Raw genomic sequence first — 23,164 nt, forward strand, 5'->3', positions numbered from 1 at the left:
TTAGTTCAATCGCTAACGTTCTGCTCTCTCTGCTTTTTCTCATAGTACTGTAGCTTCATCTGGTCTGTTCCTGTTTGGCTGTGACATCATCCTGGATATCAGCTGTGCTGCTGCCATCAACACCTTTTTTTTTTATAGATGTTGGAGATTGGCCTGTTTTTCAGTGTAGTCCTGTTTTACTGACTGTGACTGGCTAGATGTGCTCTCTTCATCCTCTGACATGGGAAAAAGGAACCTCTGAGCTCCTCTGCCTGGCTGTGTGTTTCCTGGACAGGGCCGCCTTTTACAGCTGCTTTTTGTATCTCTGCTTCTGTCTCCTTGAACCCCAGTCTGCCTTGGCAGATGGCCGCTCACACTGAGCCTGGTTCTGCTGAAGTTTTCTTATTGTTTAAAGGGAGTTTTTCCTCCCCTCTGTGGCTACAACCATGCTTAGTGTGAGGGATTGCCTTCGAGTCAAAGACTCGATGCAATCAACTGGTTTTCCTTAGATAGAAAACTTTGAATCAATTTGACTGTAAGATCTGTTGAACTGTAAAGTGCCTTGAGATGACATATGTTGTGAATTGGCGCTATATAAATAAACTGATTTGAATATATACCAATAAGTCTTTATGTAATTATGTGAGAGTTTTGTTTTATACACCATGTAATGCATTATTGTAACAACAGAGTTTTAAAATGTTATTTTCTTTGGAAACAAAATCTTGAAATTGTCCTCCTTAGACAAATAACCTACGTTAAATCTGGTAGAACCATATTCCATGAGAAGGCACATACTTAATGCATTGACATATATTTTCAGTATGAGTACCAATATGAAACATTGTAATAATGAGATGCTATAGACAATAGAGATGTTTGTAACTCAAGCAGGTTGCTACACAGAGCTGATGGGAATAGGGATAATGTTAAAAACTGTACATTGTCAGAAGAAAACCTTACAGGCATGAAAACACTTGAGACTTGGAAGGAACAAAACACTAAATAGGTTAAGCATGAGCGATTCTACAGGGATGATAGGCAAAAAAAATATATATATATATATACTGTATGTTAATATTATATATTACACCTGTAATAATATTTACAAGCATGCTTAGTGTGAGGGATTGTATTTGAGTCAATGAGTCAATGCAATCAACTGGTTTTCCTTAGATAGAAAACTTTGTATCAATTTGACTGTACTGTATGATCTGGTTGAACTGTAAAGTGCCTTGAGATGACATTTGTTGTGAATTTGGCGCTATATAAATAAACTGAATTGAATTTAATTGAATATCCTGTATAGCACTTCTGGATAGATGCAAACCACATTTTGTTGCTTTGTACTCGTGACAGTGTAATGACAACAAAGTTGAATTCTATTCTATTCTATTATGAGACAGCTGTAATTTCAAGTATTGGATAACCATGCATAAGTTTTTGCTTTTTATAATTACGCTCCACTTTTTGTAGGTATGTCACACACAAAAAGAAAATTGAATATGACAAATTTTAGCTCTTTAATATAGCAGAATAAAAAAAACAATGTTTTTTTTTTCTCTCAAAGCCCTATGCCTTCATCACTTAGAAGAATTAAACTAGTTACTGTAATCTAGTTTGCCTAAACAGAGTTATAACCAGCTGGCTTGAGTGTTACAACATTGCTGTATGTCTCCAAACAGCTGTGTTCAGTGAAGGAAATTGATGTGGAGTTTGAAAGGCAAAAAGTTTGAACCCTAAATATGGCTATGATTGCTTAACCATCCAGATGCCTGCTCTTTCTGACCCTGAGTTGCAATGCCACAATATGTTCAAAGACTATGATGGGGACCTTTGCCGTTAGCTCAGATTCAATATGTGGCATGCTACAAAAGAGTGCTTGTTTTTCTACTAACAGTTATCGGTAGAGAAAATAGCATTTAGCCAATGATCTATGTATACATTGAGTTTATTCATGCAGTCACTATTATGCTCTTATGTCAGTTTACATCAGCAAACATGGATGTCATGAGCAGAGCATCCCTAAGTTCTTACTTTACTAATTGACCTAGTTTTGCCTGATGTGGTCTGTAAATAAGCTGCACATTAAAATCAGCCTTGTGTGCCCTGGATATCCCTGTGCTAATTCAGGATCAGTTATTGTTATCAAAAAAACCTGAACTTCTGCCATTTTTTCTGAAAATATTGCAAAAAATCTATCAATATTGTTGGGTAACCTTAACAGGTTGTTATGACTTAGACTTAAACATATTTTATTTTGTAATTTTGTACACACAAGTGCATACATTTTGTTTTAGTACAGCTCTCTAGACTTTTTATTTTTTTAAAGTGCAGCCTTGATAAAGGTAAGCAGATAAAAAACACTGTTATGCACTCCTTTATTCATTCTTTGGATTAGGAAAAAAAAGAAAAACAAGTCACATGGAGTTGTGGTGACAGTTGTGTAATTTTGTGTATCATAGATTTGCCACATCTTTTATCCAGAGAGTCCACGTTTTTTAATCTTGTCATAAAGTTGTGGACTTACCAAACTTTAATGTTTATCATGTGGGAGTTTTAAAAATAGCTTAGGGTTTGGGTGGATGACTGAGAATCTTCATCAGCATATTGCACTCAACTTTGGGAAAGACACCCTCGGAATAACGCGTGAGTTGGATGACTGAGAATCTTCATCAGCTTAGGGTTTGTAGACCTTCTTCTATCTCCTATTCAACTTAGAGCCAATTATGAAACATCTTATGCATACAACACCAGATAGTATGTTAAGCATTGAGTAGAACCAAAATGCAAGTGACTCAATAATCTGCCCTAATATTTCTTGGTGTTTGTCCGTCATGAGAAACTGGATCCCCTCTGTGCAAACATGACTGCTTAGCACTCTAAAACACACGCCACACTTGCACAGTATATACCTTACTTACCGGTACGTTTTTTACTTAACAATATTGGACAATCTCACCTCTTCTCTTGCCATCCACATTTAACATGTTTGTGTGTTTGCAGGATTACGGACAACAGCTGTGAAGCATGCTGTTTTGTCCTTTACCTAGAAATCCACTCCTTTAAAAAATCTCTTTCCTGAAAATAAGAGTGACTTTTTTCAATGATTGTGTGTATTGCATGTAAATTCTGGTAAAGCAAAGTGCACAATTTACCTTTTTTTTTTTTTTTTTCGTGATTACTAATTGAAATTGAAAACATTTAAAATAAGATTACCATATTTGTGCATGGTGAATTTTTAACAATCCGTCCACTGGAAAAAAAATATTAACGGGTGCCTTTCTAAAGAGATGTGGAGTACAATAAATTAACATCAAATTGTGTTCCAAAAAATCAGGGGTTGTGATTAAATTCGATCAAATTAGTAGCAGATGTTCTCCATTTCTGCAGAATCTTTAGTCAAATATTTTTACTGTTTGTTCATGTTTTACCTGTGCAGTCAGTATGAACTCAGCATTCATACACAAACATAGACTGAAATAACAAATCAGTCAAGCTGAAAAGCTGTAGGAAAGTGGTCAAAACTAGAAAGATGGGGATATTAATGGATGTTTATGAGGCAAACCAAATTACAGCCATACCAGCTATAGTACTGCAAAAGAGTATTTACTGTCTTACAGATTTCTTTGGATTTTCTTTTCCAAAATTGCTTGAGATAAAAAAAATAAATAAATAAAAAAAATCAAATCAAATCTTGATATCAGCATAATTTCACTTCAGTAAATACAAAAAGCAGTTTAGAAATCATGATGTTATCTACTGAGGGTAAAAAAGCTACCGAAACCCATCTGGACATAATGTGAAAATTTGATTTTCCCACCTTCCTAAAATCATTAGCTAAGTTAATTAACCACACTCTTGTGAACAATGTGTGTTTTTTCAGTAGTTAAACTCCCAAGGCAGAAAAAAAAAAAATTATAATGAGCAAAGAAGAAAATTATGAAAAAAATGCTTGATTTATAAAAAAACAAACAAAAAAAAACAGGGTGGGACGATGTGCTGTTTATTTTAATCCAATATCCTATCTTCCAGGGATCCAAGGACACAAGAAAGGGATTGATTTCTGGGAGATAAATCTCTTTTTCTTTTCTTTTCCCTTTCACTTTGTCCCCCAGGCAGCTATACTAACTGCATTTCTGAATAGGCTGCATACCAAGTTTTCAATGAAAGGGACAACCACATCTACCCCTTTATGCATCCTGGTGCTTGGCAGCTGCATCAAATTTATTCTATCTCACTAATTAAAAATTCAACCCCTTCCAAAATCTAAGGAAAAATACATTTAAAAAAAAATTTCATTTTTAAAATACACAAAAAATATTATTATTGCTTTATGAATACATTAGTGTGAGTCACGGCAGACCAATTTTCAGTAACAGAGAGATACTGTAGCTGAAACAAGTATAAAATCTTTGAATGTTAATAGGTTAATAATATGGTCTTCTTTTGCTCATGCCTTAAACAACTTTTAGCTGGGCTGGGATCATTTTACTTAAAATGGACTTCATGATCACAGCGATTGTTCTGTCGCCATTCCTAACCTCTCATCTGTACACCCTAAAACCAACTTAATTAGAAATAATTCAGGTATAGATCAGTTAACCTGTAGTCGGTAGACTGGGGATAATGTCAGACTATTCTGCAAAGCATCATGTAGCATGCTGACAATTCATGAATTTTATTTAACTTTTCTCCACAAGCTCTTTAGTTGTTCTTTGTGATAGCATGTTTGCAGTCAATGTACTAACTGTGGTTTTAAGTGATGTTATTCTCTTTGTAATATATTAATTTCATTTCATCTGCAGGATTCTATTTGTGTTGTTGGCATTTGATGTGGAGTTTTGTGTTTATTGTACTTTCTGTTACACAGCCACTCTAACATCTATCGTCTTTCTAGGAAATGCCAAATAGTACAGTAGGGTTTATACTAACAAATATGTTTTGTAATGCACTAACATGAATGTAATCCGTTGTTACTGTTAAACCTTCACCAGACTAATAAATAACACCAGATTCTTTGCACATTTGTACAAATATTATCGGTTTTGCTCTCAATTTTCCTTTTTATTGGATCTGACATAATTCTTTAGCTGTAATGAAGCCATTACTTGGCTGATCAATCAATTAGAGTATTGGAATTGACGGTGGGCAGGTTTAGCCCTTTATTTCAGTAGCCTCTGATTGAAGCAAACTGCATTTGCTACATCTTAAAGGGGTACCACTTTATATTGAAGCACTTCCTGAAAGCAGAAACAGTTTCAAAGAAATTTGTGACCACTATTCTAATGTTGAAGTGGTTCTGTCCAAATGAGATCCGGCTATTTGCTATTTTTGATGCAGCATATTTTTGATTCCTGTAAAGACTGATTCACTTTGTGTAATTTTTTTTTTATTATTTATATTCCAGTGTGTTTCAGAGAAAAGGCATTTTACTTTCATTGTGGAAATACTTACTTGTCTTCTTTAACCCCTTTCAAAAAAAAAAAAATCCTTTTAAGCTTTCATAGAGCTTCTTAGAACAGATATTCTAATATGAATGGAACAAAGTCAGCAAAATCCCCCCAGCCTTCTCTCTTAATAATCAGGTCCAACTCTTTAAGAAAAAGAGAATTGCCATTTTTTATTGTATTCATGTACATTATGAACTACAATCTCAGGTATCAATAATGAACATCATCCTTAATGAAATTATTTGGACTCCGTACAAGCACTCTTTTTTTCTGGTTTTTGTTTTGTCTTTTTTTTTTTTTTAACAACTTGGAGCACATGTAAAATTATGATCTGAAGATCTTTTTTTTTTGCATTATGCTTTGAAAATACTTTTTTTTTTCTGTAGAAATTTAGCCATGTGATGATTATCCTCTCCGAAAAATGAGAGAGAATGTCCCCACATATGATAACTCCCTCCATATATGGACAAGTGGCAGAATAACACAAGAATTTGATCACCTTGGCAGGGGGTTTGCACAAAAAACAAACTCGGTCTGCTGGTATGTCGAGTCCAACATTCTGCTCGACAGTCTAGATTCAATTCCCTCCAGCAATCAAATATCTTTCTAGATAAGCTATCCTGCCAAAAGCAACTACCAATACACAGATATTCCATTCATTCTTAAAAATCACAAGCTCCAAATATATATAAAAATGTTTTACCTTTTTTAACTGTAGCCAGCATCAACATTGAATCATTAATCCACCAAAAGCATTGAAAAGGAAGTGAGCATTTGGAAAAAGGAAAAGAGTGAAAAGGGAAAGAATGGTTTATTCATTGTCTTTAACATTAATTGCGCTATTTTTTGTCATCTATTGTGACAGTTCAGCTAAACAGTTCCTGGTTTAGCTGCAAAAGCCTGACTTGCATTTTACCTGTCTGGAGTGCCTTTCAAAACAACCGATGAAATATGTACTTCTGCTTTTGTTGCTAATATAGTAGTGTAAAACCCATGGACATGCAGTCAACAAGCACAAAAATATCTCTACAGTCGGTATATAGAAATTTAAATTCATTTAATTCAACTAATATAATGGGAAAGCATTTAATACCATCACAGAGCTAAAACACCTATTATTGTATACCAGCTTTTTGGCTTATTTAACTCGTGTTTTTGACCATTTATGATTTAGGATAGGCTCCGAGTCTTCCAAGGCCTCCTTTTTATTAAGGGGTTTGAGTAAGATCTACTGTTAGATCAGTTCAAAATATTTATTACTTCCGAAAAAAAAATTTCATTATCCTCAGTCTAACTGTGCCCATGGCATAATTCACTACACTTTTTTGAAAATGTACTAGAAAATGTTAAACTTGTGGGTCAATGGTGGTCGCAATCAAGGATTTTGTGTCTATTCTGATGCAATTTGTATGAAAAGTATGCTAAAAATACTACAAGCCAGATTTTGTTTATCAGTATAATGTGCCATGTGTGTCAAATCCCACGAAACCTATTTGTAAATAGACATTCCATTAAGCCAGTTTTGTTAATACCTGGCCCAAACTGTGAATTTGCCATTGGGAAATTAAAATATTCTTGTTGCACAGAGACCAAAGCAAAAGGCATGTCTACCTCTTCTTACATTCCACATAAGGTCACTGTTTCCATGGTGACAAGCTGATGGCTAGTTTGCCTCCTTATTTATCTATTTTCCTACTTCGCCCCCATCATATGTGCAATATCTTTGTTTGAAGACCTTTTCATGACCACTGTTCATATGAAGCCCCTTATGACTACTTGCTTCTTGCATCTAGCCCAACCACTACTCTTTACTTTCACTGCTATTATCCTTCTCTTTAAGACCCCTTTTTTGAAGACTAAATGAAAACCGCAGCATGTAAATAGACTGGAGGAGAGACAATGTTTTGATGGCTTATAAATGGTGCAACATTAAAGAGTCTAGGAGTTTTTCCTCTACATAAGATGAAACTGAGCAGGGGTTGTGTCAATATCAAAGCCCTCTACCCTCTGTAAGATGTCAGGCACAAAGTCTCATGCTGTTTTCTTATCAGCTTTCCTCTATTAGTCTTGAAATGAACTGCTGATACAGATTGATGAGATTGATGAGCTATAACACAACTTTTCTTAGTTTGTTACAGATTCCGAGCTGCTTCACTGATTAAAGTAGCCCTGTGTGTCTGACAGGGTCACACTACATTACAAACTAGACTCATTTGCCTTTTTATCTGAACAAACAGATGGACTATCAGCGCCTGAGCTCCTGTGACCCTGGGGTGACGGCAAGGTGGCGCGACACGGCGTGGACGTAAATCATTACCAGGTTAACAGGGAGGCTGCAGAGCACAACCTTATGCTACCCTTCATTTTCCTAAGAAATATCCTGCCATTGTGAGGCACACATTTGCAGACAAAGCAAGACAAATGAAAAATGAAACGAGTGAAGAACATGTTTAGCTCCTGGATAAAAAGGCAATCCCACCAACTAAAGGAGTGAAAACAGGGCAAATGTTGACCTGAATTTTGTGTAATTTTGAGATAGAAGAGAGGAGGAACAGAAGGAAAATGATTAAGGGTAAGAAGTCTCGAAAAATGTGAGGAGGTAGAGTGGGAGCAGACCTTAATCTTAATTAAAGCAAAGGATGTATGGCTGTTGTTTAGGAGCCACAGGGGAAATGCACATTTACTCATTTGGCAGCTTTGCTCTGTGGGCATGCTGGTTCCACGGTGATATAAACTAGAGCTGTGTCATTAAAAGATCTAATCTTGTTGTGAGTGACAGCTGGAATATGGTAGTTAGAAAAATATCCCAGCAGTTCTTTTGCTAAATGTCTCATACTGTAAGTGTCTTCAGTTTTGGACACAGCAATGCCCTTCGATGAATTAACAAGTTAATGGAATTAGAAAGATGTCAACATGAGGTCAAAACCTGCAGAGATTTTCCCAATCTGCAATTAATACAGATAAGATTTACCTGCAATAAACCATTCTTTCCCTTGAGCAGTAGGCTATTACACAGAGTGAGAGAAAAAATGAGCTAAAAAGCTATCACAAATTGTTTTTTTTTTTTCATTTAGCCACTAGACATTTTTAATAAATAGCTTTTGTTTTTGTAAAGACCCTTTTTAAAGTTTCAAGTCGTCCCTTTGCCAGACAAGATGGTTAAGTGCCATCAAGATCAGCTGTCAAGTCAACTGCATTTTATTTCTTTTATTTTTATGTTTTGGTCCACTGTACTCCAGTTCTAGACTTATATTACTGAATATATAGTCAATCTCAAGGTCAGATTTGGGTTTCTTGGACATTGTCTTTTGAACAAGCTTGAATCAGCAAAGGTTCCTGTGTGGCCGAGCTGTGTATGGTACTGAGCATAGGAGCGTGGTGATAAGTGCTCTTGTAGGTGTTGTAGTGGTTGTAATGCTCCAGTGGGGGGAGCGACAAGTGTCTCTCCATAGCAGCAACACCTGCAAGCTCTTCTTCGACAGTAATGACTTCCATGGAGGAGGCAGGACCATCAGGATCCTGTTGGTTATGCTGCTTCCTCATCTTATAAAAAATAACCAGCAGAACAGCAGCCATGAGTGTAATGGCTACAAAACATCCAATGATTATCTTGGTGGTTTTCATCACCTCATCTAGACCATTGAGGGCTCCTTCTCCATCAACATCGATAACTGGTATGGTGTAAGTCCGCTCTGTGGTCCTTGTTGAAATAGGCACACCCTTTGTAGTTGAGGATGGCATCCATTCGATTGGGGGAAATGTTGTTTGGCTGTCTTCCACAATGGTCTCAATGGTCTCCACAGTGACTGTGGTGAAATAGGTAACTCCATTGTTATCAACAGATGTGACATTAAGGACTGCAGATGCAGTAATGTTTCCTGCTGTGTTGCTAACCATACAGGTGTAAGTCCCAGTGTCCTGCATTGTCACACTGGTAAAATTTAGTGTCCCATCATTGAGCACAGACAACCGTACCTTATAAGCCCCATGTGTTATCAAAGAGCCATTTGGGGTGAGCCAGCTTATGGACGTCAATGAGCTTGTACGACATTTGAGTTCAGCACCCATACCTTCTGTCACATTTAAATCACTGGGTGGCTCTACAATAACAGGAACATCACACTGGAAGTAGCTGTGGTCCAGTTCACCAATATATCGACCTTTAAAAGTTGAAGGAGAATGGCAACGAGCACAGCAACTGGTATTGGCAGGCACCGTTTCCTTAAGCCACCAACTGAGCCACAAAATATCACAGTTGCAGCTCCAAGGGTTGTGGTGGAGGTGCACTCTTTCCAGATGGTGCAACGGTGTAAAGAGGTCATGTGGCAGAAATGTCAGGTTATTGTGAGCAAGGTTGAGCTCCACCAGTGACTGAAGATCATCAAAGGAGTTTCTCTCTATAGTTTGGATCTGGGCATGCATCATCCAAAGCTTCTGAAGGTTCACTAAACCTGTAAAGGAACTGGGTTTAATGACAGACAACTGGTTTCCTGACATTTCTAACTCTTCTAGCCTAACCAAGGGTAATATGTTAGGGATCTCTTTAAGGTTACACATTCCCAAATTTAGGTAGCGCAAGTTGGTCAAGTCCTTGAAAGCTCCATCAGAAATGTAGGAGAGACGCTTGAGCTCCCCCAGATCTAGCCTGCGAAGTGAAGGAACCCGGTTGAAGGCATAAGATGGTATACTTTCAATGGGGTTGTTACGTAGCCACAGTTCTTTAAGTTTGGACAAGTACTCGAATGCTCCGTTGGGAATTGTCGTAAGTCGATTATCAAAGAGTTCTAAGGTATTGAGACTTGCCAACCCATTGAAAGCACCGATTTCAATGCTGCGGATATGATTCTTGCTCAGTTGCAGAATCTCAAGGTGGCGTAGATGCTTGAAACTATCTACCTTGATGACTTGAATTAGATTATCCTGAAGGTTCAGGTAACGGGTGTTGGTAGAAATGCCATCTGGGACATCCCGTAGACCTCGGCGTGTGCAGATTACTTTGCTGAACTGGTTACTACATGAGCAGACAGAGGGACAGGTCTGAGCACGAACTAGCCCAGCCACCACCAGTATCTGAAGAGCCAAAAGAACCACAAAAAGGGGGTTGGACAGCGCCCCCTTCAGCCTACGACCTCTCATTGTCTGGCGTTCGAGGGAGTAGATCATTGTGTTCCGCATTCATAGTTCATCTGTCGTTAGGCTTACCTGAGAATAGAAAAGAAGAGAAAAAGAAAACATATTCAATAAACATTGAAAGAAGACCAGTGCTGGTGATGTATTTATCCAGGAAACATAGCTATATTTATTTGGGCAAATTATTATTTGCTTGTTTGGGCTTTATCATTAGATGTATTTGCTTAAAGATTCAAAGGGAACGTTTTTTCAAAAACTAAAGTATAGAATTTAGTAATAATCTCAGTTTTTATTAATAATTGTTAATATTTAAATAATACTTAATTAAAAACTGCTATATTGTATAAAATTCTTAATAAATGAAATGAAAAATTTTATTTTTTTAAATAAAGAAACAATAAATCTGCAAAAACCAAAAGCTATTTTAAAATCAATTGCACAAAAAATACAACCATGCCTCAGGTGACTTCAACGTGAATTTTACAATCTGTAGAACTTGGAAGTTTTTTGTTTGTTTGATATTTCTCCCACTAAGTGTGGCTGCTGACAAATTGCAAAGAGTAAATTATCTGTGCCTAAAGAAAATCCTTTACAAACATTTCCATCAGAAGGAAAAAAAATACTCTCAGGCTGAAGGCTAAAAAGCTATTCAAGCAAAGAATGTCTTAACAATGTACTGTTTTTACTAGCCGAATAGAAAAAGAAAAGTCCTATACTCATCTTATTACCTTTTTGGTTTCTTTAATGATTGATTATACGCATTCTTTTAAACAAAAAAGTCCAGTTGTACATTACTATCTATTTATTTCTGTTTTGAATCCAAAAACGACTTGTTTTTTCACAACTCGAAGACAGGATATTGTTTCTATCCAGATATTAGATTTTATATATGAAATTAAGGTAGGGTAGCATTAAAAAGCATTATGGGGGTATTCTAAAATCAAATGAAATTAAGATTTAGTTGATTCAACCAACAGGTCTGGTTTTTAAGAAAAGCTAAAACCCCATAAAATCAAATCAGAGCACATCCTGTACCTTCCACTTAGAATCTGCAGTGTTGATATGCCGTTACTGCTGGCTCTTTTTACATTTAAAAGTGACAACAAATCTATATATTACTTATTATTACCATACATAAGGGTTAAACAGAAACGTGGCAAGGCTTTGTCAAGATGTGCTAATAAGTAATTCACACTCTGCAGTGCAGTCTCTGTCTCTGCCAAGAGCAGGACACTCTATATCATAAAGTAAATACAATATTTAAAAATAAACATTATGTACTAGGTCCTACCGGTTTTTTCATTTTGTTTTCTGTTAATCATCTCTTTCTGTCAGCCTACAAGCAGAGAAAATCCAGTGTGTTATGACAGGTGTTTTCTAAACTGTAAAAATTGTTAACTGAGATGGAAATGCTCACCAGTGAGGGTGAGGGGCTGACTTAATCAAAAGATATGAGTCTCGATGCCTTGATTTTGCACCAACTAGGCTGCCACAATACTCTTGATGGAACAAGGCTGCAGAGAGAAAAGAAACTGCAGGGGAATCAGATCGAATAAGACCTCCCACTAGCTGAAGCTCATTTTGTCTGGCTGGAATTACAACAAACCCTGCACTGCCACCGAAGAGAAGAAAATGTCAGACATGCCAAACACACTGACAGTGATTATCTGCTGCCAATAAAACATATCACTCTGCAAATCCAATGGAATGCTAAAAGAAATGAAGCTTGCAAAGACTCCAAGAGCAATTTTAGCATTGGCCACACACACCCTATTCATAATGCATTTAATGCCTCATTACATACAGAAATGGGATATATATCGCCAAAAAAGGAAAAAAAAAACCCTCCTTTGTTGATGCAAAACTGCATGGATTAATTTCCATCTAGCTGTGCTCAACATGTGTTCAGAGCCACAGCAAGTAGTAGCTGCTTACATCCAAAATTGTGCCAGTATAAAGGCACAGCCACCCTTACACTACTGCTCCTACACAAGCATCACTGGCTTTATGTCTGTCAGCGCAGGGATTTGCTAAATGTATTGGTTATAAAGAGTTTGTCTGTAAAGTACAAGAAAACACATGGCCCCTTCAAGAAAAACAAGGAGGCTCTATAATCAAGCAAATATGCCTTTAAAATTACGTCAGATAAAATAGCAAAGTTTTATTTTAAACAGCAAGATGTGCTCAATTAAATAAGGCTACAACACTGAAGCCAGCGTGGCACAAAAGCATGTGTATGTCCTCATAAGAGGAATAGAACACCCTAACACATGGAAAGAAAAAACTGTTTCATGTTTTCATCGTATAAATATGAGATAAGGTATTCTACATCTGTTCTGTTATGAGGATATTAAATCTTTTAGGATGAAACAAAAAGCACAAAACGTTGCATTATGTATTACTAGCTTTGGAGTCACATTTTGATTTTGATATTCACACAAACTTGTTGGTGTGTTTAGCATTTTCCCTCAGGGTACAGGGGGTTTTTGGAATCTTTTCTGTGGAACAGGATTAGACCAACCCAGTGACAAACACAAGCATTTGTATTTGCATTTGTAAAATCTGACTAGTTTCTTGTTTAGGGGAAAGAAATCCTTTTCAAAACCTCTTTTTAAAAGTGCATAATTCGTACTCCTAAAATATATAATTGTTTTTATTTTTATTATTTTGTGCAATTAAGGTTTTAGGATAGAAAGGATCAGAAAGCAAAATTAGTAAAGTTGGTTTGTTAATTAGACAATTATAGATAATTTTCAGTTAATCATATGGATACGAAATTGAAAAAAGGGCCAAACATGAAGTAGTGTGGAATATGTCAAGATCTACAATGAAAGAGAAATAAGTGTTGTTACAGAGAGGGCTGTCTGATGAGCTGAGTATCATCTTGCTAATTAATTCAACACATTACTGATTCATTGCATTTGCATACGTTTTTTTGATATCTGCTTTTCAAAATCATTGGCGTTCATATTGTGTCTTCACAGGCTGCACACAATGCACCCCACATATAGATACTGATGAAGGATGGATGACAGGTGTATATATATCAATGTTTAAAATGATCATAGATCTTGACTGCTGAAAATCTATTTCTATATGCTTAGCATATACCTAAACAGTAAAAGGATTCAATGCAGCAGGACAAAAATGCAATCTACTTTATCACTAAATTTAAAGAGATGTTTTTATTTTGTTCTCTGCATCCTATCTCTCTATTGTCTGTTGTATCAGATTTTTTAATACTGTTGTTGCCATTGTAACATAGTTTAAGTTTTATATTGATCAAGACAATATCTGAGAAAATATTTTCACTGTTCTATGGCTACAAAGGTGATAGAACATAGCTCTTATTTTAAGTGCAACAATTTTGGAAACCGTTCTTCTAAAATGTTACCATCAGGTGCTATTTAATAATGATCTCATAAATGGTCCTATCTTGTTCTGACACAAAGGAAATTTAAACCATACCCACTCAACCTGTCCACAGAGGTGAAGAAAATATAACAAGGTAGGGACAGCAGTGACAACTTATTAAGAACCGACTATATGAACAGTCCAACACATTTTGTGACATGGTTTGTTGGTCTGTTACTAACTTCTGGTTTTCCAAACACCTAATATTGATTAAGTCCTTACCTTATTTAGTAATTTAAACTTGACCACATTGCTTTTGTCATTTTCATTTATCAAACAATGTTGGAAATGTAAATCTGAAACAGTAATATTGCCCTTTTTTTCAGAAATTCTGGGGCATGTTTACAATATTGTGTCACAGAAGGTGTATGGGGGGGATGGCACCTTGTGAAATCGGGCATGAGTCAAGAGCATCACCATCACAGACACTAGGACTGGCTCTGCTGCACTCTCCACCATGCAGTTCTTCTTCATTGGACACAGTGCTTTAAGTGTTCGGGTGTGAAGAAATAAATCTACCACAAGATGCTGTTGGGTGCTGCTGACTTCTCAGCTATGCTCTGATTCTTTTAGTACGATCTAGCATTATTAAAGTTATTTAAATAAGACAGATCTAAAACATAAAATCATTTTTGCAGAGCCTTTTTGCTGAGAGTTATTTGCTGTGGGCATTTCTAAGCTAAATCTGTGCCTATAAGTAGGGTTAAGTTGCTCAAACTGCTTTCCAGCTGTCACAGGCAAAATTCTGTGTCATGTTTACATTGGCTGTGCTAATCACATCTGTTGTTTTTCTCTAGCCATTTAATCTAGTCATCATTTTTATCAGCCACTTAAATTTGTCATGTGGATTTGGCCAGCTTCTTTTAAACAACTAGAGCTGAAATGCCATTTTATGTAGTTTGCCTTTTATTAACAGAATATTTCCCATTTTCTCTATTAAAAGCAGTGCAATAATTCAATGGAGTCTAGATAAAAGGATAATTGTGTTCTAAATGATGCTCTAAAAGCCAGTTTATGTAATTAATTGCTAGTTTATACAATTAAAAGTAATGGAAACAATGAAAAGTTAACCTTACATTTATTTTGTTCTGTATAATTAATATCAATTAAAACACATATCCTTTCCAAGACAATACTGTAGATCAGCACGCTTAGAAGACTTCACTGTACTAAAGTCTTTCACAGATAGGTTGTCTTGTGTTAACAGTAAATCAGCAGGCAATGATGTATTAAGATGGACAGTAAACTTCTGGAACAATACCGCAATAATAAAATTGGCATAATAACCATGCTTTCAGTTCACTCGCTTCACAACACAGATTTTACATATACTTAATTTATTTGTTTCCCTGATGCTTTATATTGAATGCACAAAGCTTTCGAAACATACAATTATAGAGACACACATGTGATGACACTGTCAACTTCTTATAAAGTGGGGCATTTGAGGCTAATTTGTTTATAGACCTTAGTTTCACAGAATGTAGGTGAAACATATATTTGTTTGTTTCATGTTTTAGCTTTGGGTCACCCTTTTGAAAAGCAAAAATGGGTAATATTCCTCTAGAGATGGTACAGTTGACCCTTCATCCTGATCTATATCCCAAAGGCCTCTTGAGGAAGTAAAGGTTAAGCAACAGCGGCGCTTCCTGAAAGCACAGTAATCACTTTGTTTGACAAAGACCAACTTCATTTTTCTTAGATGAAAGGGCTTTTAATGAAAGCCATTTAATTAAAAAAAATTGACAGATTTGAGAGCAATCAATTTGCCATCTGGAATTACAGCCAGATGGACAATAACTGTCTGTTCCAACACTGCAGATATATTTAGCATAGCATCAGTTATTATGTTATGGAAAATAATGGAAAATGATCACAGTGCTTTGGGAAACCAATCTTTTCAATTTATGTCTCATTTACAATCAGAAACCCTCAATCTAGTGTATTACTAGTATCCAGTGTTTATGCCATTTATACCCTTAAATGAACCTCAGCTTAATCAAATTCATTTACAGGTTTGTTTTTTTCTCCCACAATGCTTACATTTGATCAGTGCTGCACTTTAAGAAATGGAAATATCATGAAAGCTGTACAAAAAATGTTTTCATTTTGTATACACTCTGTGTGTACAAAATGACAATACAAGTTGTCATAGTCTAAGTCTAAGATAACAATGGTGAACCAAAAGCATCACTGAACACTAAAAATATATCAGATGGAATTTGAAGAAGGATGTCAGAAATTCTCAACCTTTCCTAGGATATATAAAAACATTTTTACTTTCATCGAGATTAAAAATGTCTTTTACAACAGCGTCTTGGCCAAGAGAGGCAGCAGTTTAGTTACATATGTATTTCAATGAGCTATCAATCAACAAATCTAAGCAAATATTTACATTTCCCAAAAAATAAAATGAAACCAAACACAATTTCTAAAAACTGCCATGATTATTTTGCACTAAAATTAAAACACTCAAGAGAAGTAGCTACATACAAAAGTTTTCTCATCCCTGTTAATTAATATCCTTTAAAAGCGTCTAAAGAGACCAGCTCACAACATTTGAAATCCTTCTTTAAACGGTTCCATGCATAATGGGGAGCAAACTGCAAACGCATTCGTAGCATCTTTTGAAGCACTGTTCAGTCTAGTGTCCAAAATGGAAATAGTGGAGTATATCTACAAACCAAGCTAGATATAGCGCTTACAATACTAGCTATGGTGACAAGTCATATTTAGCAAAGCAGCCAAAAAGGCCTGATAACTACAGTGCAACTAACCGTACAGTAATCCACAAATCCCTCTTATACAGAAGAAGAAAGGCATTGTAGAAAGAAATCCATAAGAGCCAGTTATAATGTCTGCAGTTTGCCACTAGTAATGGATGACGCATGCAACAGATGAGATAAAATTAATCATTTTTGCCACAGTGCATGTGGCAGACATCTAACTTGTCACTAGACTGAACAGCAGTTATTATTTTTTTCCTTCTATACTGTAGCTGCTATTGGTCAGTACCAAAGGGACACAGAGCAAGAGGCTAAAGAAACACCTTTGAAGTGTTAATTTAATTCTTTTTCACATCCCATCTTATGGTGCCTCCATTATGATAATTACAGAGGCTAAATAATCTGCAGGGACCTCCATGTTTAAATGCACTTTGCAAAGACTCTGTCTTGTCTCTGCAAAGGGATTAAGACAGGGTGCCCTGGGTGGCAGACTGGCTGAATGTGAGGGCACTCTTAGTATTCGTGTCACTTGTCTGGCCCACCAATCTGCTCCCATGACTGAGCTTCAAAAAAGAGATTTGCAGGATTGGCAAACTGTAAGTGGAAGGGCATCGCAGTGGAGTTGTGGCGGATTAAACTAAATGAAAACATGGCAGTGTGCAGTGTGTTAGCATGAGTCAGCCACTATTGACAATCCTGTTAATTGTCTGAGTATACTGTAACAACTAGCACTCCTAACAATAGGTTTTAGTGATCAGAAAGCCGAGGGACACAGCTAACCCAGAAAAATATAAGTAGAAAACAAATGCACAATACTTCTTCTCTAAAGAGGGAGAATGAAAAGTATGTAAGGTAAAATAGGTGGGAACACAGCCAGAAGCACTGCATTAGTAAGCTAAAAAAAAAAGCTGCCTGTTTACTCTTCTTTGGCTATCATTTATAAGATGATTCTGAATGAATTTTATCACACTTCCCTTAATTCAAAAGATGGATTTTCAAATGTTTACTTAGAGACCACATTTCAGTAATGTATTTTTTTTTTCAATAACATTCTGGCTCTTTGTAAAATGTAATTACAATGAAAGAGATTGCTTTTCACAAGATGTAGAAATTAGGACTCCCCTCTAAGTAATTTTGCAAAGCAAAATGGATGAAAACTAAAGAATTTGCATGTTGTCCAAGTTGAAAAAATATATACTCTCAGTGACATTATTGTAGAACAAGAAGGGGGTATAATTTAAAGTGAAGATGCTGGTTAGTTCTGTTAGTACAGAGGGACAAAACTGTTTTGCATTAAATATGACAAAATAGCATAGTAGCATCAATTGGCAGACTTGGCAGGATGCTACTCCCTCCAAAATGCGGAGTGCTTGAAGGGATTAGTTCACTGAAGTGTCCTCTGTTCAGTCACAGCTATTTGCCAATGCATTCCAGCCATTCTAGTTTGCAAATTGACTGAAAGGAAAAGTTGCAGGCAACAGCTTTTTCTGAAGCTTTTGTGCTCACACTTGGGGAGTGACAGGATATTGACCACAGACACCATACGCAGTGCAGTCATTTTTTTTTCTTGTTTAAGATTGCTGCCCACGAGAAAGGCTCCTGCCTCTCTCATGAAATATTTTCCTTGGATACGCCATGTTTATTGTGAGGTGATAAGTCATTCCCATGTCTTCAGTGGTGCAGTGCTGAGGCCAGATGGTATTAGGATTATTTTAACTCAACCACTTTTTAATAATAAAAGATTATTATCAAAATGTTTTTGCTATATTTCACTCCAAAATCAATAGATAATCATGTTTAAGGTGTAAAAGGATTCTCATCTTTTGGCTTTGAGTTCCGGTGGATTATCTGGGTGCCAATATTTCTGACCTGCTCATCTTCACTAGCTGCACATGTGTGCTTCTTTTCATGCATCCAATGAGTTTCATTTTAAACTTTCGAAAATTGCTGAAAGTTGTGAAAAGCAAGGTGTTTTACACATTAATGGGAAGAAGAGGAAGGCCTTAAAGGATGGAAGAATACAAGTTGTGTTTGGAGGATGCTTTCAGGTAGGATGGTCTTGGACATGCAGAATACCTTAAAAAGAGACTTATTTGTATTTGGAATGTAAAGTAACAACATTTAAACAGTATATTAAATATTATCTTTAAGTCAAATCTATGAAAAAATAAACTTTTCCAACTTTTTAAATCCAAATAAGGTTTCCTAAATTTATATTTTTGAGTGAAAAATTAAGACAATCAAGCATAACTTTCAAGTAAATCGTTGAATACTACTTTAACATATTAATACAAATCTCTAAACATATCATGTGAGGACAATCTGTGGTGGCTGAGTGGTTAGCATTTTGCTAAAAAGTCCTAGGTTGAACTGCGGATGCAATTGTCCTTATGGGCACTTTATGGGGCTAAATCAGTACAGCTTGCATTGATCAAGAATGTGAGATTTGGCATTAATAATTCAAAAAACTTTAAATTCAAACATCGAAATTCAAATATTGATGATTTAAACATTGAAAATGCAAACACTGAAATTTTAAACATCAAGTTTCCCTCTAAAAAAATAAAACACTTTCATCTTAAGCTGCAGCATTTTTTTTTTTTACAAGAAATGATTTCAATGTCCATGACCACGGGGAGGAGGCCCAGGGGACGACCCAGGACACGCTGGAGAGACTATGCTAAGCTGGCTTTATTTTGGTGTTGTGGGGGCGGGGCTAAACTGAAGTTTCTTTCAAGGTTCTTACATTTTCAATGCTCAATGTTTGAAATTTCACTGTTTGAATTTTCAATGTTTCAATTTTCAGTATAAGAATTTTTTAATGTTTAGTCTTTCAGTGTTTAAATTTTCAATGTCAAATCTCTCTTTTGATTTCAGTGCAAGCTGTCACTGATGTTGCTCCATGGTACTCCAGGTTCCTCCTGCAGTCTAAAAACATTACTACAGTAGGTTAAGTGGTTACTTTAAAATACCATTAGGCATAGGGTTTGTATTCAAGCTCAGTTGTCTTATCTACGTGTTTCCCTGTGATGAACTGGCAATCCTTCCTGTTGCATACTCTGCACCTTTCCCAATGCCTGCTACAGACAGGTGCCTGCCCCCCAACATCTTTAAGGATAAAAAGATTTAGACAATGGCTGGATGGGTAGCATTAAAAAAAAAAGAAAAAAAGAAAGAATTGTGCTGTTGCTCTGATTTAACATGGGTGAATAATTTTAATGCTGAGACTTCTAGTCAGACTTAATTTTGTATGCACACTGAGGCTAGACTGCAGCACTCATAATCATGTTTAGAGTTTTACAAAATGCTCAAGATGAAAGCTACAAGGCAGCTCCGCTGCTGTACAGATAATGGCTTTTCCTCAAATGAATTGGCCTCTACAGTATCGTCTTAAAAGCACATTGCTTGCAATCAGACAGATCCCATGAAGGTTATACTGTGTGCATCTGTGACAAGATACACATTTGTGTAAATTAAAGAATAAGATGATGTATTAAAAAATACACCAATCAGTAGAAATATAGAAAAATATAATCTATAATTGATTTGATACTAGACAAGAATAAATACTTTGTAATCAAAAAATGTTAATATTTGAAGATATTAACATTGTTGAAATTGGATTTGAAGGTAAGAGCTTTAAAAGCAGAGCTTCCTCAGTCTGTCTATCTATTATCTTTTTCATTTGGCAGAATTTTTAAGGAAATCTAGAAATCTGTCTTACTTGCAACTCGTCTCAATCCTGAATTGGACATGCAGAGATGTTCCAAGGCTAAGTGGATGTATAGTTTCTTCAATAAGTTGAGAGCCTTTACTAGGATATTTCCCCAGTGTTTTTGTCTGAAAATCCCAAAATAGCCCTGATCGGTTAACCAAACCACCTTAACAGAATCAACCTGTCGAGGAAGCTCATTTAATCTTTTATTGCCATCATTTTCTTTTGGTCGTAATTATAATTGAATGGCTTATAAGTATTGGATTGCAAATGGTCGAATATATTAAGATCATTATTCCTTTTATTGGGCAAGGATGACTAGGACAATACTCTTACTTCTACTACTATCTGAATGATTTTTGAATGTCTTCCCGCAGGACCCCTAACAAAATACTTCAAAGGACACTTTTGATCTATGGATCCAAAACTACAAAGAGATATAACAATTAAACTACCATGACTCTGCAACATTCTCCACGGTTCTGTCGCATTCTTAATAGCAAAGCCACTGGCCTTTTTCTAACATCCCAATAGCATTTTTTTTAAGTTTTACCCTTATACCCTATAAACAGGCTGACTTATCCTGAGAGTAAACATGCAGATGAACTATTTGTGTACATAAGAAAGCCAAATCTTGTAAAAAATATGTTAATACAGAATCTTACAAATGTTATTTAAGTCTTTCCCAATTTGGTGAATCTGCCTATGTTCCCTTTTTGAAAAAGGTAGGTTGAAAAAGCTATTTTTTAAATGACCCTGACATCTAAATACCTTAAGGTAGATCATGTGCAAGGTCACATTTTCATAAGGAATATCTAGAGCCAGGCAGACGACTATGAAACTGCATAATACCACTGTAAATGCAAAGAATGAAGAGAATATATTCTGATGTTAATATAATCACTTTGGTACAGGGATCTCTCTAGAGGTCACATGAAACAGAAGCAGAGTTTCAGTCAGACTAGACAGATAGTGACTACGCTATACAGAGCAAATTTAATGTTATGATCTAAAGAAATCTGTTCTCTTAAAATGCTCTAACCAAGCTACAATCTAGGCCCCAATTACATAAAAAGGTACTGTTGGAAAATAAAAAAGAACATCCTTTTTTAATAACATTTTGACAATAAAACAGTCAAAACATTTCAGTTTTTAACAATGAAAAATATTTCCACCTAAAAAGTTCCAGAATAATAAGAATCTTTATGATCTTCTTAAATTCAGAAATTAAAACATTAAGGTTCTTAAACAATCTAGAAAATGCTAAATGATGCTCATGGCTTTGAAAGGTTTCAAAAGGTTAATTCAAAACATTTTAGTTTAATATATACACACCTGTATTTTAAAGTCACATAAAGCAATTCAGGATTGCTGTGCCTTTTAGACTTGTAATATCTTAGAATAATCAAAAGTAGTGTTTGAGAGATTTGAGAAAGTGAACAGTTTGAATCATGCTAGGTTTCCATTTTCAGATACCTGATGTGCCATTTTCATTTGTTCAAAGTTCGAAAAATTCAGAATATAATCTGCAAGTTAAAAAAGAGCATGAGAATGTCACCCTACAGTTTAGATAAAGTTAATGGTTTTGCGGGAAATAATGTTTTTTGGGGGGTGTAAATATGTGACAAACAACACAAAAGCAAAAAACAAACTAGAAAAAAAATGTGAAGATTCTGGAGGAAGGTAATTTGTAGCTTTGTTCAAAGCTGAACTATACAGATGTATATCGTGTGGGTATAACTCAGAATGGAAAGACCTTTTTTTTTTTTGAATTAAAATGAACCCAAAGATAAAGATGGTGCATTCTAGAGAAATCTCAAGGCCTGGTTAAACTAAACTCTAAATCATTGGTCATATTATCAGATTGGGACGGAAAAGGGACGAACCTGCACCCCTTACAAAGCCCGTTATGGCAATGGCAGCCTCAAGACTGATGGTAAGGGAAAACACTTTTCAAAGATTTTGAAGCACAATCCTGACCAATATTGGGACATAAGCCAGGTTAAAAGGGCTCAGGGCCCAGCAGTTCCTTCAAATGGACAATGATCCAAAGCATACAGCCAAATGTGTTACAAAGTGACTTAAGGACATTTTGGACTGATCGTGATAAAGCTCTGATCTTAGTCTCATTTGAAATTGTAAGTAGAGCTGAAAGAGTGAACAAGAAGAGTTATACACCTTAGTCAGTTACACCAGTTCTGTCTATAAAGACATATACCATAGACATATATAAAAATATATCCGCAAACTGTTGTGGGATTGGTAAAGAATACCCTAAATGTTTGACTCAGTTAACAGCAGCAGCAAGGTGGACAAATAATAAATATGATCTATTTTTTCATATTAATTGATCTTTATTCTGGTATTTACAATCATAAATAATGTTCATCTTCTGTTCACTGTACCTGAAACTGTTTTAGAGAATGACTTAATGATGTATAAATACCTTTTTATCTTTATGTCCACTTAAAATTCCTATTGTTGTTCTCCACAATTTCTAAAACTGGCAATAAAAACAATTGTTTTAATTTGTAATTGAATACATTACATATCTAGTTTAAACAAACAGTCCCTCAAATTGCTTTAATACTTATTTAAAAGCGCAAAAGAGCAACATTTTTTCTATATCAAACAGAGGAAAGAAATCGGTAATGGAGCTTAATTAACACCATCAAATGACAGATAAACGCCTCCCTTTATTGGTCAGGCATGAAAAAAAATCAAGTCTTTAATCAACTCTGGTGCAG

At 35.7% G+C, this 23,164-nt stretch overlaps 1 protein-coding gene across 1 annotated transcript in view; it reads right to left on the bottom strand.

The window, feature by feature from the left end:
• Positions 1 to 5,626: 5,626 nt before the first annotated feature.
• Positions 5,627 to 23,164, bottom strand: part of LOC107094048 (leucine-rich repeat-containing protein 4C-like) — a 64,282-nt gene continuing 46,744 nt past the window's right edge. The window contains exon 2 of the mRNA XM_015389450.1: positions 5,627 to 10,634. Within this exon, the coding sequence (XP_015244936.1) occupies positions 8,712 to 10,607 (1,896 nt within the window). The 5' untranslated portion in view covers positions 10,608 to 10,634 and the 3' untranslated portion in view covers positions 5,627 to 8,711. The remainder of the gene's footprint in view (positions 10,635 to 23,164) is intronic.

The sequence above is a fragment of the Cyprinodon variegatus genome, unplaced genomic scaffold, assembly GCF_000732505.1.
Source record: "Cyprinodon variegatus isolate N-32 unplaced genomic scaffold, C_variegatus-1.0 Scaffold460, whole genome shotgun sequence".
In the NCBI taxonomy this organism is placed as follows: domain Eukaryota; kingdom Metazoa; phylum Chordata; class Actinopteri; order Cyprinodontiformes; family Cyprinodontidae; genus Cyprinodon; species Cyprinodon variegatus.